Source organism: Eptatretus burgeri, chromosome 4 (assembly GCF_056783735.1).
Source record: "Eptatretus burgeri isolate ZD-2024b chromosome 4, Ebu_testis_v1, whole genome shotgun sequence".
Lineage (NCBI taxonomy): Eukaryota > Metazoa > Chordata > Myxini > Myxiniformes > Myxinidae > Eptatretus > Eptatretus burgeri.
This window is the reverse complement of record NC_140964.1, coordinates 203,704-219,564: the sequence shown is the minus strand read 5'-3', so window position 1 is coordinate 219,564 and position 15,861 is coordinate 203,704. Positions and strand designations below refer to the sequence as shown.

Genomic DNA, 15,861 nt, shown 5'->3' with positions numbered 1-15,861 from the left:
GGAACAGTTGCAGAGACAGCTTACATAGAGGAACAGTTGGTGACAGCTTACATAGAGACACAGTTGGCGGCACAGCTGACATAGAGGCACAGTTGGCGACACAGCTGACAGAGGCACAGTTGGCGACACAGCTGACAGAGGGACAGTTGGCGACACAGCTGACATAGAGGGACAGTTGGCGACACAGCCGACATAGAGGCACAGTTGGCGACACAGCTGACATAGAGGAACAGTTGGCGACACAGCATCCATAGAGGCACAATTGGTGACACAACATCCATAGAGGTACAGTTGTGGACAGCTTACATACAGGAACAGTTGGCGACACAGATTACATAGAGGGACAGTTGGCGACAAAGCTTACATATAGGCACATTTGGCGACACAGCTTACATATAGGCACAGTTGGCAACAGCTTACACAGAGGAATAGTTGGCGACACAGCTTACATAGAGGCACAGTTGGTGACACACCTTGCATCGAGGAACAGTTGGTGACACACCTTGCATCGAGGAACAGTTGGTGACACAGCTTACATGGAGTTGAACAGTTTGTGACACAGCTTACATGGAGAGGAACTGTTCGTGATGCAGCTTCCATGGAGAGGCACATTTGGCAAAGCAGCGTGTGTGGAGAGGAACAGTTGGCGATGTAGCTGACACAGAAAGGCACGGTTGGGACATTTTACAAGGAGAGAGATAGCCATTTGGAGGAAAAGTAGGAGGAAGGAAGAATCCCTGTGCAACGGAGTTGTGAACATTTAATCCCAAAAGCAACGAAGGCTTGAGGGAGCCACATTCACAGAGCTTGAGGATTTTTTTTGTGGCAGTTTACAACAGACAGCTTCCAATAACTCTGCGTCCGGACTCGTGCACAGCATGCCTTCAGGATTGAAATCGACCTCTCGCTATCATTTGTTATTTGTATTCTCTGCACCGTATTCTTGTCGAGTGAGTGAATGGGCCCTAAGATAAAAACTCTAAAGAAATCTGCGTTGCATGGGATTGCGTTATGGGTAATTTGGGGGAATATCGTTTGTTAGCTTGTTCCCCATGAGGCGGGAGATGGGGTTTTGCAATTACTTCTGTATGCATGCATGTGTGGGTGGATGTTGTTGGTTGTTATCTCCATTGTAAGCCTGGTGTTGGCTTCGTGGTTAGGGTGGTGGCTTGGGATCCTAGGGTCCTGAGTTCAAGCCCCGTTGGCTGCTGAATTAATATTCACCAGGAGGTTGACTCAGCCTGTCATCCTTCCGAGGTCGGAAAAATGAATACCAGTGTACTGGTAAGGGGGACACTGCATCAGCGGCATTGCCGCGTCCCAACCAATGATGCAACCAGCAGCCACAGGCTGCACTCGATAGAGAGAGAGACATCTCCATTGTGGGTTTGAGGAGATGGAACAAAGTCCTCCCATGACTCAAAGTATTCACCTCCACTTCAGTAAGGGATCACACAGTTCATGGACCAAGCTGTTCAACTTTATTCTCAGAATTTTGTTCCGAGGGCTCTTTTCAGGATAGTCACCGAACCCCTGACTGCCTCAAATTGTAGTTTGTTGATGGTGATATGCCTGGGAATGGTTTTCAAAATCTCATTGAAGTCTTCTGTTTTTATTCCTGTTGCTCCAATTATCGCTGGTGTAATTTTGATACTCTTCAGCTTCCAAGATTTCTTCATCTCATTCTTGAGGTCCTCATATTTGGTCATTTTCTTGATTTCTGCATTTTTAAGCCAAAATCGCTGGGTAATGATATCTTTATCAACGATGATGTATTTTCCTTTTTGCTCCTGAGAATGATGTATGGTCGCAATGGTTTGTTTTCTATGTCCACGCTCGATGGGATCATGACCTCTTTATTTTCAATGACTGCCCTTGGTTCATGTTTCCATGAGTTTTCTGGAACTGGGATGTTGAAATTTTTGCAGATATGCTAATTAATCACTTTGCATACTTTGTTGTGCAGTTGTGTGTAAAGTTGTTCTGATAATCGTTTTTTGCATCCCAAAAGTAGGTGACTAGTACTTTCTGTTTCTGTCATACAGAACCTACACTTGTCTATCTGGCTCAGTCCCACGATAGAGAGGCACAGTTGAATACATCTATTTAAATCCATTGGTGTAGCGTCGTGATCTTGGGCATTTATTATTATTCATTCTCCATCCAAGTTGAGCTGACCTCTTCTTAGCCATTCCAATGAACATTCTTTATCGATTACAACTTGGTCCAATAATTTTTTACATTTTCCTGCTAATTTGTTATTCTCCCAGTGTTGGTGTATATTTGTTGATATTTCTTTTTACATATTTCTTTTGTCTTTTTTGCAATTGTTGGGAGTGTATTTGTTGCCGTTTCATTTTCCAGTGCATTATCTTATATTCACACCTTTTTGGAAATGCCTTGCAAGGTGAGTTCAGGATACTTTTTCAGGTTTCTTGTGTTCACGTTTGTTTACAAATTGAAACTGATAGACTGTTGAGCATTTCACATTCTCAGCTCGTCCAACACTCGTCACTCTGTGCACCTGGTTGAGTCCCATCAGGCTGCTCCCTCCCTCTCGTCTTGGCAGGTACATTCTCAGAATGCCCTGATTTTTGTATAACATTTTGTGGATGGTATGGAATTTTCTTGTTTTGATGTCTAACTTATTGATTTCTGATTGGGGCCAGTTCATTATTCCACAGCTGCATTAGAACACTGGTTCGTTCCACAGTTGGTTTTATGGCTTTGATTTTGATTTTTGGGCAGAGGTATATTTTCAGGATCTGCTTCGTTCAACGTCGGTATTCTTTGGCGATTGTTTTGCGCATTTTGTTGTGACATATTTAATGGCCCTCTTCGACTCTGAGGTATTTGTATGATGCTTCATTTTCTAACTGCTGTATTATTGTTTCAAGGTCAATTTATATGTTGTCTACTTTTGTTGGTTTAACTTGTACAAATGTGCATTTAATGCACTTATCTAGTCCAAATTACATTTGAATGTCCTCAGAGAACTGTTTTACTAGTTTTCGCTGTTCTGTCAATTTTTCGTCATTCGGTGGGAAGAGCTTCAAATCATCTACATACGGGAGGTGTGTCATATTTCCTGTTTCTTTGGATGTTCTTCAATTGGTTGTTAGGGTGTATCCATGTCCTTGTTTGTTGATTTACTCAGTGGGTCCAGAGCCAGACAAAACAAGAGGGGGGAAGACTGTCTCCATGGAAGATCCCATGCCGTATCTTTACATCTGGTATTTTGGCATTTCCTTCTGAGTGCTGTAATATGTGTTGTATTCCAGAGCTCCATTGCTTTCTCAATCAGTTTGATTATTTGGGGGATAATTTTGTATATTTGCATGCATTTTATCATCCACGAATGTGGGACAATATCGAAAGCTTTATCATCTATCCAGGTGGTGGACAATTTGGTTCTTCGCATTTTGCAATTTTCAAGTACGGCCTTGTTCAGTCGTTGGTGGTCATTTGTTATATAACAACCACTCTTATATCCCTTTTGTTCTGCCTCCAAACCTCCTTGTTGTGTTCAGTGATGGTACATCATTTCTGTAATGATTCCTGTTCGAAGTTTTATGTTGTTGGTGGGCATGTTATTGGCCGGTATTTGTGATGAAGTTGGGTTTCTTCAGATTTTGGGATGAGCAATGTGTTTCTTTTTACAAGCCACTCATCCACTGCCTTTTCCTCTTGGATCAGTTCATTGAATGACTTGGCGTAGTGATTGTGGAGAGCATTCAGTTGTTTTAGCCAGAAGTTTGGAATTCCATCTCAGCCTGAGCTTTTGAAGTTTGGCATCTTTTGAAGATGGTTTCTCATTTTTTTTTTCAATAATCACTGGGGGCATTTCCTCTACATGATGCTTGTTCTTTTCCAAGTCTGGGATCCATTCTGCTTCCTTTTGATCTTTAAAAAGTGTGTGTGTGTGTGTGTGTGTGCCTGGTGTTAGAAGGTGGAATTTTTTTCCACTTTTTTTCAGAAGGTGGAATAAGCCTGGTGTTGGCTTTGTGGTTTTGGTGGCGGCTCAGAATCCTAGGGTCCTGAGTTCAAGCCCCGTTGGCCGCTGAATTAAAATACACCAGGAGGTTGACTCAGCCTGTCATCCTTCCGAAGTAGGCAAAATGAGCACCAGTGTACTGGTAAGGGGGACACTGCATCAGCAGCATAGCTGCGTCCCAACCAATGATGCAACCAGCAGCCACAGGCTGTGAGAGAGAGAGAGAGAGAGAGAGAGAGAGAGAGAGAGAGAGAGAGAGAGAGAGAGAGAGAGAGAGAGAGAGAGAGAGAGAGAGAGACAGAGACAGAGACAGAGACAGAGACAGAGACAGAGACAGAGACATAGACAGAGAGAGGAATGGTGTCCTCCCAGGACTCAAAGTATCCACCTTCGTTTTGGTGAAGGATCATGATTCATGGTCTAAGTTGTGAAGTTTTCTTGTTCTCAGAGTTTTGTCCCAAGAGCTCTTTTGAGGATTGTCACTGAGCCCCGCACAGCCTCCAACTGTAGTTTGTTTGTGGTAATATTCCCAGGGATGATTTATAGCATCTTTGTGAGGGTCTTCTTTATCATTCCCGTTGTGTGTGTGTGTGTGTGTGTGTGTGTGTGTGTGTGTGTGTGTGTGTGTGTGTGTGTGTGTGTGTGTGTGTGTGTGTGTGTGTGTGTGTGTGTGTGTGTGTGTGTACGCGTGTGAGTTTGTCCAGGCTGGAGCTTTTTTTACCATTTGAACTTTTGTCAAATTTTCAAAAAACCTTTTTTTATGAGAATATGGAAAAGGCAAATCAATAATTTGAGAAAAAGGACAAAGTCACAAAAAAACCCAGCAATTTTCATCCAATTGACCTGAAATTTAAATAATTTGCATATTGAGTTCACCAATCAAATGTGAGACGCTGATTGTATTTTTAGATCAAAAGGTCAAAGGTCAAGGTTGCATAAAATCGGTAATTTCCATCTGATTGACCTGAAATTTGAGCAGGGTTTGCATGTTGAGTCACTGAAGCCTACTGCTTTTGAGGTCAATAACTCAAGGTCACCTAAAATCGTCAATCTTTTTGTCTATTTACCTCTACCACTGAAGGTGGAAGGAGTGATTAGATTTTGGCGAAGATCTGGATACAATTTTTTTTTTTTAAGTGATTCTTCACCATTGAGAGATTGGGTCAAAAACAATAAATGGCACGATATCTCAAAAAGTGGTGAACAGATTTGGCCGAAACATGGTGGACACATTGGGTGTGTGACAAGGAAGAAGTGATTAAATTTTCGTTAAAATACGAATCCAGATCTGATAATTTTTTAAGTAATTCTTCACCATTGAGAGATTGGGCCAAAAATGATATATAGCACGATATCTTAAAAAGTTGTGGATGGATTCAGGGTTGGGTGTGTGACAAGGACAAATTGATTAAATTTTGGTGAAGATCCGAACACGAGAATAATTTAATTTTTAAAGTGATTCTTCACCATTGAGAGATGGGACCAAAAACGATATATAGCATGATATTTTTAAAATGTATTGGATCCAATATGTTCTCGTGGATCAGGCATTGCGTGGCGGAGGTATGCGCTCCACCGAGTGCCCTCCTAATTTAAGCCGTTTTCGTCATGTTTGGCATACGGAAGAAGAAGAAGAAATACGAATATAAAGCGGACGTGGATGGGCGTTGCATTTTCAGATGCTATCTGGTTGTTCATTGTGTGCTGTTTATTGATGGTTTGCTGTGGTTTTTATTCAATAATAACCTATGAACTGTTACTCCTGCATGGCCTCCATTCTTACTGTACGAGTGGTTGAGTTTTCATGATTGATGCCCTTTTAAAAGGGGCACAATTGGGTAAAAGTGATTAGCGCTTCGTAAAGCAACGTACAGTGCGTTATAACCAGCCACTCGGTTATACATCTGACTGGCGTACTGTGCGAGCACGTAACCCTCGGCCGGCTTCATGCCCTTTGACGAGGAATTGGGACTTAAGGCTTGTAAACCTTGTTTGGGGCGTCAAACCCGGCTGTCGGCTGTGGCCAGTTGACGGCCCACATGATTCGGTCAATTCCGGACCATTCGCGTGGCAATAACAACATCATAGACATAGTGATATCATAGACTGAGGAACCAACCTTCATATTATTGCTAAATATCATCTTTAGTTAAGTTCAAGTAAACTATAGCACTAGGTTATGTTCCTGGCAACCTGGCAAACTTGCAATTTGTAACTCAACATTTATATTACTGATACGAGTGCATGTGTCACTGGTTAGAAATAACTTTATACTTGTACATTTGATGAAGTAGATTGTTTGCATTCTGCAATCAGCCAAGTAAATTAAGTAAATCAAGAATGAGTATTCAGAATTAACTCTTTATTTAAGAGTTGTGGGTTACATGATGTGCCATTGTCTTTGGTCAAGTAACGCTTCGGTAACAGTGTGATGCTCGAGTCAGTTTCGTTTATGAACCATTTTGTGATTTGAGTGAGTGATTGGTTAGAAATAGCTTTATATTTAAGATGCCACTGTTTTATTTTTGTATACAGTGGAAAAGCTAGAACATAGAATGGGTGAGGATGTAACAAAACAAAAATAACAGTCCAAAGAGATAGGAGGGATTACACCAAAAGTGGGGTTGAGGGACAAAATAAAGGGAGACTTGGAGGAATAAGGGATGTGGGGAAAAACCAGAGCAAGGAGTGAACACACGGGGTGGACAAGATGGATACAGCCACAAACTCTCCATCACAACCTCTTACAGTGGCTGACCATGGAAACAGACCGTGGATTTGTTTGAGGATCCTCCTCGAGTGACAGGGTGAGATTATGAGTTCTGCCAAGATTGACAGACATGTTAAATATTTGTCATATCAGCAGAGACTGACACAGATGTCTGCCTGCCATTGAAATGGGTGAAAGGTATGATATAATGCAGTGTTTTCTGTGAAAGTAGAGGGTTTTCCAGAGCATTGGAGACACTCCACCTCCAAGGAGAGGGTAGGATTACGTTAATAACAACACGTTTACCGCATGAATGGAAGAAGTGAGACAGCCAGATATGAAGTCGTCCACAGTCAATAAGCTTGCAGGCAATGCAGGATGCCAGATTGTGTCAAATACCCCAGATATGTCCAGGGAGATGTTCCTGATCTCTTAAGATTTCGAGCCTCTTCCTATTACTGAGATGTCCAGGGTTTATTGATCAACAAGGTGAGTGACAACAAATATAAACAGCCACTTTTTAGTTTGGCTTTTTCTGGCTATTTTTATATCTTCTCCTTGAAGTTGCTCACTGTTGGCGATGATTTATTCAGCATCATCTAGTCTGGACCACTTGAAAGCATACTCTTTCACTCATGCTCAACTATTCTCTTTGAACGGTACCAAATTACTGGCGTTTTTGGCATATAAATGGATCAAAAATCGTAATGTCTCCTGACATACACCTCCCATGGAGGTCGTCGTCTTCTAAAGAACAGACAAAATCACATTCATCCGTGGATGTTTTGAAGGTTTTGGATTGGCTGCATGCGCCGGAGAATGCAGCTCAAAAAAAAAATACCCCCGAGAGGGAGTGTCGGTCATCTCTGCCAGAGGTCGAAAGTAACTCTGTGCCAGACTGGAATAGGGGCAGTTCATAAAGTACGTACGCTCTACTTCCGGGTTTCAAAACCACCCACCCCCCTCTGTATGCAGGCTAGTGACCACCCACCCACCCCCCTCATACATCGCTAATCGCTTGCAAAGCCAGCAGTTCCTTATGAACCGATGTTTGTAAGCCATGACAATGCAGTCCCTAGCGGTGTAATTTACCTTTTTCTTTTAATATCACAGCACGTCATTTATGAAAATAAAAGTACAAATTGACATTCAAGACAATGTTAATGTCATAAATGAAAGTAAATGTGCATATAAACTTGTGTTCCATTGTTTTAGTTAAATCTGACAAAAGCTTCAAATGTAATCTTTGTCTCGGAGAGTCCCGGTTCTTAATTTTTTAATACTTTTATTTTTGTATGTACGTACTTTATGAACGGCCCATACGGGGAATCAGAACGAACTTTGAAGGGCTATAAAATCGGAACGAGAGCAAATTTCAAAAAAATGGCTTGTGTTGTTCTAGATAATAGTCCATAGTATCTGAATCACTAATAACATTTGATCTCTCTTGATAAATGAGGGAGGAGATACGATTTGAAATCGACGATTTTCGCAACTTTGACAGCCTCGTGACGTTGACCTCGACCTTGGACGACCTTGAAAGTTATATCGTTGTGCATGTCTCATCGACCTTTATCCATTCCACCATTGGTTATTTGTCTCCACACGGTTTGATTGTGGACGGACGGACGTACGGACGGACGAATGGACGGACGGACAGACTTCGAGACTGGAGTTATTAGGTCATCTCTACTGAGATGATAGAGATGACCTAACGAGTGTGATTTTCAGTGCCAAAGGTAAAAGCCAATAAATGTGCCTTTGAAATGAAATCTCAAAGGTGAAACTACTTTTTCATGCTGAGCATCGCCAATGGCTAAGAAGAACTTGAATCTCAGAGTCATTTGATGGTTGCAATGAGCATAAAGGAACATTCACTTGGCTTATGGCGTATGATTCCATGTTGCACTTTATGAAAATGAAAAACAGAATTTGAAATGTGCATGTTCAAATAAAACAATCACAAAAGTTTCTGAAGCTACTCAAATACAAGAACATTTAATGTCTTTCCAAAGATAAAAGAGGAAAGAGGAATAAACCACACAGACATGGGTGACGTTACTGGACTGGACTCACCTGCAGACCAAAAGGAATTGCTCAGATGCAGTTTTGTCCTCCAAGACTGATACATGAGCAGCTGCAAATACACCATGCATTAGTATAGTACAGTGTCACAATGTTTTTTGAAACATTCAAATAAATATCAGTGTTTGCGGTTTTCCCACAAAATGTGCCACCCATCCTAACAATTACTTCCTGTACATACTCACAGATCAGGTCACAGATTAATATTGTTACGGATCCGGAGTTCGGGGCTTGCCACTAGGGGAAGTACTCGTGTCCCTCCCAAACACACCTGGTCCTGGTGCCGCCGGGCACACATAACTCTGCGCACCAGAGGGTTGCCAGGCAACCATGAACGCCAATTGGCACTGCCAATCCTGGCAGGGTTACATTACTTCACGTGACACCTTACCTGTGGAAGGCTGAACCAATTGGGGTCTCGTGCCCTCAGCGCACACTCGGATTACTGCTGAGCGGTACAGTGAGCGTGCACTGGTTAACAAAGCAAATCAGGTTGAGTTCAACTTCCCGTCAAACTATACTTGTGCACTGTGTTGGACCAATAAAGGAAAAGACAACCGAGACAGATTGGAAATAAGAACAAACATTCATTACGTACGCACGCACGCACGCACGCACGCATGCACACACACACAGCAAAAGTCACATCAGAGCAAATTTAACCATAACATGTAGTCTTCTTATTCAATTTTGCACAAATGACTTGGCCATCATTCACTCAGAGGAGAAGAATAAAACAAGAACTCGAAAATAAAAGTAAAGTATAGAGAAAAAAAAAGCAGTCTTTTCTTTTCTTCCTCACCTCACACAGCTTGATGGCTGTGCAAGCCAAAATATAATGGAGAAGGCGGAGGAATGTGGATGGGGAAGATGGGCAGTGGCGATGTGGCATGATGGGACAAGCAGTCGCGTCCCCAAGGTGCCAAGACCCAATCGGCGATTCCTTTCCGGCATCCCAAATATGCCAGCTAGATATGTGACTCACCCTCCTCTGCCTCAGCTTCTTCCTCCTCAGGCCCCCGTCAAAGTGCTGCCTTCACCCTCCTCATCCTTCGTGGCTGACATGATCGAGACCACAGGATGACGTTCGTAGAAGGAGTGTTCTTTTCTACACAAGCTCGACACCAACTGCTCGTGAAATCTTTCTTTCTTCACCTTCACGCTTTTTCCCTTCTCTCACGAGCCTTCTCCGTCTCTCTTTCCCTTCCTCTCATGAGCTCTTTTCCTTTTCTCCCTCGAGCCTTATGCATCTCTGAGCCTTCTGCTCATGAGCTCTTTTCGTCCCTGAGCCTTCTTCTCATAAGCTCTTTTTGTTCTCTCATGAGCCTTCCCCTTCTCTCAGCCTTCTGCATTTCTCAGCTTTCTCCATCTCTGAGCCTTCTGCTCATCAGCTCTTTTCCTTTTCTCCCTCGAGCCTTCTGCGTCTCTGAGCCTTCAGCCCACAAGCTGTTTTTCTTCCTCTCATGAGCTATTTTCTTTGTCTCATTGATCCACAGTCAATGGGGGTGGGTTCACGATGTGGCTTGTGGAAAATGCCACATCATTCTGAGGAAACGCTCGAAACAGCCCTCGCCCCTTCCTTCACATGCCAAAGGCTGTGACGGAAACCCCCATCCCCTCCCTCACACACAAAAGCATTCACTCATACAGTTCTGCACTGTATCACACCTGCAAGAAGCACTGCACCTCACAGACCACGAACACCAAGTGTCATGTGTTGTGCCGGGAACAGGCATTTAAGAACGGAACAAAAACAGAGAGGAATTCTGCCAGACTGAGGGATGACCGAATGGCCGCAGGATTTAAGGCAAGACTGATGGGGTAAAGGAGGGATTTGTCAAAAGGATGTTTTGGTGAAGGAGAGGTTATTGGTGGATTGAGAAAGGCAAGGGGGGGGACATTACACTGGGAAAATACAACTTAGCCAATGCATGCCGCCCCAAAACAACCCTTCGACAAGGGACCAAGGACTATCTACACAAAGACGAATGAAGTAACTGATCTTCGGGTCACCTACGTGTCCATATGCTTTCCCTCTGGGGTAAGTTTCCAAAACCAGAACAATATGTAATGTTACTCCATCAAAATGACATCAGAGTAAATATTCCTTCAGAGGAATGACTTATTTGAAGGACAGAGTATTCTATGATGTAATGCCATGCCTAAGTAGCTCCAGAATGACAATTTCATAGTAAAAATAAAATTCGAAAATAAATTGAAACCAGACCACAACTGAGCTCAACTGTCAGTCCAGGTAACAGGCAGATCAGCAAGGGAATATGAGAGAAAGTAAATGAAAGACAAAAATCTACCTTCAATGACTGTTTCCTTAAACTTGAAGGTTTCATCTGAACCGAGATCCTTTCGGGGAAAGCCCTGTGACTCTTTCCTTTCAGTGTCAATTGAATCTTGATCTTCATCATCTTGTAAAAATGACTTGTACAAACTTCTGTCACAGCTTTCACTTTTTTGAATATCCGAGGTCTGTTTTATCGTGATGTTTTGGGTTTGAATGTCTAGAGCACTTTGCCAGTGTGACACATTTTCAGTTCGCGAATCTCTGCTTCTGGTGACACTCATGTGCCAGATTGTATCCTGGATGTGTGGATTGTGTGTGTCGTCCTGAACAGAATCCGTATCCCACATCTGATGGGTGGGAGATGAGCAAGTTATATCATTTGGAGGTTCCGTGGCACTTTCACCATCCTCAGACGATTGTGGTTTATAAGTATCCACTAATGAGTCCATATTCCTCTCAAATGTGCCCTGCAAAAAGAAATAGTTGTCAACTTTGAGAAAAAGCAACTTTGGACTCAAGAAAAAGTTAACTGCAGACATTCTGAATTCCAAGGGCTCAGTGATGTACCTTGAACATAATCTTGTCTCATTTGTACTTGCTATTCTCCAATCAACTCAAATGGGGCAATCAGTGAATGAATTTGAGTTAAGAAAAAAAACTTGAGGATAACTCGAGAGTTCAAACAACACGATACCCCACAGTTTTACTTCAATTCTCATAAAATGATGACTTCAACGAGCGTTAAAAGAAACCAAAATCAGAAAGTTTAGTGCGACTGAAGTACTTTAGTCCCGAAGCTGTCCCGAACAGCACCCTTATACAAACCCCATTGAACCTTTGTTTATTGTTAAGTACTGCAAAACTGGAGGTTCTTGGAATTATTATGACAGGCGATTTGTGTTCGACAGTTTTCAAGGATACAATTCAATTGAAATAAAATTTATAAAAGTCGTATAAATAAATTATTCCCGGTTTTTCCGCCATTTTCTGCAGTGTATTACATCACCTTGTCGAACATATTACATTAGTTATTTATGCCTGTTGTTTGTGTCCATTATAACGTCCTTAAAAACAATGTTTCTTGTTGGGAATGATTTTCAATTTTGTTTGACTGCCAGGCAGGCAGACAGAGTAAAAATATTATCTCACTCATCTCTGCACAAGTGCGGTCAGGCCAAATTGAGCCAAGGTACCGTAAAACAAAATACTTGTCATATTCATGTTCCGATTCGTGTTCAAAATAAAACATTCTATTGAAAGAAGTTGTTCCTCGATCATAAACTGACAATAATAAACTGATAAGACAGACAGACAGACAGATGGACATGAATCAATTGCTTAACCCAATTTTTCACTTCGCATACGTGGGGTAATAAAGATGCATTTGTTGAACATATGAAGCAACGCCTTACCGAATGATGACAAGAGATATACTTAATAATCTCACCGTGGAACTGTCACTGATATCTGGGTCTTCATTGACCACATGAGTTGATAAAATACGCTGAGGTGTGAAAAATTCATTTGTGCATGTTAGTAGTTCCTGGGGGAGGGAACATTTCAAATGTTACAAGTCACACAACTGTAATGTACACCTACAAAGTAAACGTTGGTTGAAATTATAAACCTGATTACTGAGATATGATGTTACAGAGTTTATCTTGCAAAATGTATTTCTTTGTGTGGGTACCACCGAGTTGTCAAAAAAAAGCTGTCCTCTGAATGAAAAATAACAAAGCTATTGCAAAATATTTCAATTAAACACATTGAAGAGTACACCAGAAAATAAAATTTGACACAATGACATCAATGGATATGCTTCCACCCATGCTATATGTGAACCCACTGCTATGCTTGATCTCAATTAAAGATCCCTTGAAAAATTAAAGTTCATTTGAGAGAGAGAAAAGAGATAAGTAGAAGAGAGACAACATCGGATGCTTCTTTCATGGTCTGCATCAATAATTTTCAATGGGCACATGACCTTTTAACCTGTTCAACCTAAATATGAATCAGTTCACCTTTGTATTCAACCCACAGTTATGCCAAGTTTGGTTGAAATCCGATAAATTGTGAAATACTTAAGTTGGCACAACGATCACAGTCCACAATTGTGTCAACTTCAGTGGTTCACAAGTTATCATGGAAACAAAAAACATATAACAGACAGGCACACAGCCAGCCCAAAAACAATTCATCTGGCCTTCAACTGTGGAGAAGGCATAAACATTATAGGCAGAGCAATGATTATAACTCAAAAATGAATTTATATAATTGACCAGTACATATAGTAAAGTTAGGAGATAGAACAGTTTGAAAAGTGCAGGATTTAGAGGCACAGGAGAAACGAAAAAAGCGGAAGGTAGGACACCCAATCGTTGGCAGTGGATCGGTGTGAGGTGTCTGTGGCAAAGTGTGTGCTGCACACATTGGACCGATGCCACAGCAAAGCACCAAGAAGACGCGGGAGGCGATGATGATCAGCGGCCATCGTCATACACGACGTGGCAAAGAAGGAAGTTAACTTGTTCTTTGGCAATGACTGACCTGTAAACCTTCTTTCCTCCAAGCACACCATCTCATTTCTCCAGTTGCACCATGGTTGTCATGCTGATTCTGGCTCTCCAGTAGTTTTTCTGGGATCTCTGCAAGATGCAATCAGTTAATCAATGATAAAATTAAAACCTAATTAGTTTGGCAATCCTTTTGTGCTTTGTAAAAACACATTATAAATGCTTTTATCATTTGCATGAATCCCTTTTATTTCCTGATTCCAACATGGCATGCATCACAAAATCCATGGTTCTTTGGTTGATCGATGTTGAATTGCTTTTTAATCCAGTTTGTAGATAAGCCCACGAGGGGGAGTGCAGTGTTCGACCTCCTTTTAAGTAACGATCCCAATATGGTGGAGGAGGTGGAGGTTGGGGAGCATTTCGGAGCAAGTGACCATAACATTGTGTGTGCAAAGATTCTGTTAAGGGTTAGAGTTCAGGATAGTAGGCTATTAGATTTCAGGGAGGCAAACTTTGAGGGCATGAGGAGAGAATTGGGTGATGTAGATTGGGAGACTCTAACAACAGGACAATCAGCATCAGAGAAATGGGAAACTTTTCAGGACCAAATGTGTAGAGTGCAGAGTGTGTACATTCCAATGTGTAAAAACGAGAAGCAGAAAGAGACCAGGGTGGTTGAGCAGTGAGATAAGGAAGCTATTAAGGAGAAGCAAAAGGCATTTATTAGGTTTAAAATAACAGGACTGGAGTTAGATTTATATCACTATCAAAGTAAACAGAGGCAATTTAAGAAAATAACTCCTCAAGCCAAAAGAGAATGTGAGATGGACATGGCTAAGAATATTAAACATAATAGCAAGGCTTTCTTTAAGTATATCAGGGGAAAAGAACAGGTTAGGACCAGTGTGGGCCCATTGAGGAATAGCACCGGGAGAGTGGTTAGTGATGAAAGTGAGATGGCAGGCATATTAAACAGGTATTTTTCTTCAACTTTTACACAAGAACAGTCAGGATAATTGCCAATAGCTGAGAGTATCTATCGAAGAGGTGAGGGCTTTTACAGAAGATCCAGGGTGGAGTGGAGGAAGTAAAGGAACAGCTAGGTAATCTAAGAGTAGATAAGGCTCCGGGTCCAGATAATATGCTACCGAGAGTTTTGAGGGAGGTGGCTGAGCAGGTAAGCGAGATGTTAACGGATATTTTCAATTGCTCACTGGAGTCAGGACAGGTACCAGAGGATTGGAGAATAGCAAATGTAACACCACTATTTAAGAAAGGATCCAGAGAAGAATTTGGAAATTATAGACCTGTTAGTTTGACTTCAGTTGTGGGGAAGGTGTTGGAGACATTAATTAAGGACCAGATGAGGAACCATTTAAACAAATACAAACTGATTAAAGATAGTCAGCATGGGTTTACCAAATGTAGTTCCTGTTTAACAAATATTTTAGTGTTCTGTGAAGCAGTGTCTGATTGGGTGGATGAGGGGAAGGCAGTGGACAAAGTATATCTTGACTTTAAGAAGGTATTTGATAAGGTACCACATCGGAGGTTGTTAGCCAAAGTGAGAGTTGTGGAGTGGCTGGTCAGGTGGCTAATTGGATTGCAAACTGGCTTAGTGGTAGGAAGCAAAGAGTGGCTGAGAGTGGAAGTATGTCTTGCTGGGAGGATGTAAGTAGCGGGGTACATCAGGGATCAGTACTCGGATCATTACTATTCATTATTTACATCAACGATTTGGATAATGGGGTGAAGAGTAGGCTTTCCAAATTTGAAGATGACGCAAAGCTTGGAGGTAAGGTGGATAGCAGAGGGAGTGGTGATCAGATTCAGGAAAGTATTGATACTTGTATTGATTGGGCAAAAGACTGGCAGATGGATTTCAACTTGAGCAAGTATAAGGTGTTGGAGATGGGAAAGAACAATGAAAATAGAGATTACAGGATGCAAGGGGTAATGTTGGAGCGTGTCACACAGAAGGATCTGGGGGTGGTAATAGAAATGGGAGGTAAGCAGACAGCACAGTTCCAGGCAGCTATAGGAAAAGCAAATAGGGTTTTCAGCTGTATTTAGAGGGGGATCAATTATAAATCAAAAGAGGTGGTGTTAACATTGTACAATAATTTAGTGAGGGCCACATCTAGAATATTGTGTGCAGTTTTGGTCACCACAGTTCCAGAAGGACATAGATGCCATTGAGAGGGATCAGCGTAGGGTTACTAGATTGATTCTGGGTCTAGCTAGACTCAGATATGAG

The 15,861-nt window shown here is 41.8% G+C and overlaps 1 protein-coding gene across 6 annotated transcripts in view; it reads right to left on the bottom strand.

Moving 5' to 3' along the window:
- TEX14 (testis expressed 14, intercellular bridge forming factor) overlaps positions 1 to 15,861 on the bottom strand; it is a 188,561-nt gene that overhangs the window by 44,440 nt on the left and 128,260 nt on the right. For 4 of the 6 annotated variants that reach the window (XM_085876591.1, XM_085876593.1, XM_085876594.1 and 1 more), the window contains 4 exons: positions 13,636 to 13,733; positions 12,536 to 12,631; positions 11,102 to 11,555; positions 8,781 to 8,841 (listed from right to left, as the gene is read on the bottom strand). In XM_085876591.1, coding sequence (XP_085732717.1) covers positions 8,781 to 8,841; positions 11,102 to 11,555; positions 12,536 to 12,631; positions 13,636 to 13,733 — 709 coding nt within the window. The remainder of the gene's footprint in view (positions 1 to 8,780; positions 8,842 to 11,101; positions 11,556 to 12,535; positions 12,632 to 13,635; positions 13,734 to 15,861) is intronic. The other 2 variants (XM_085876592.1, XM_085876595.1) reach the window with 1 other exon arrangement.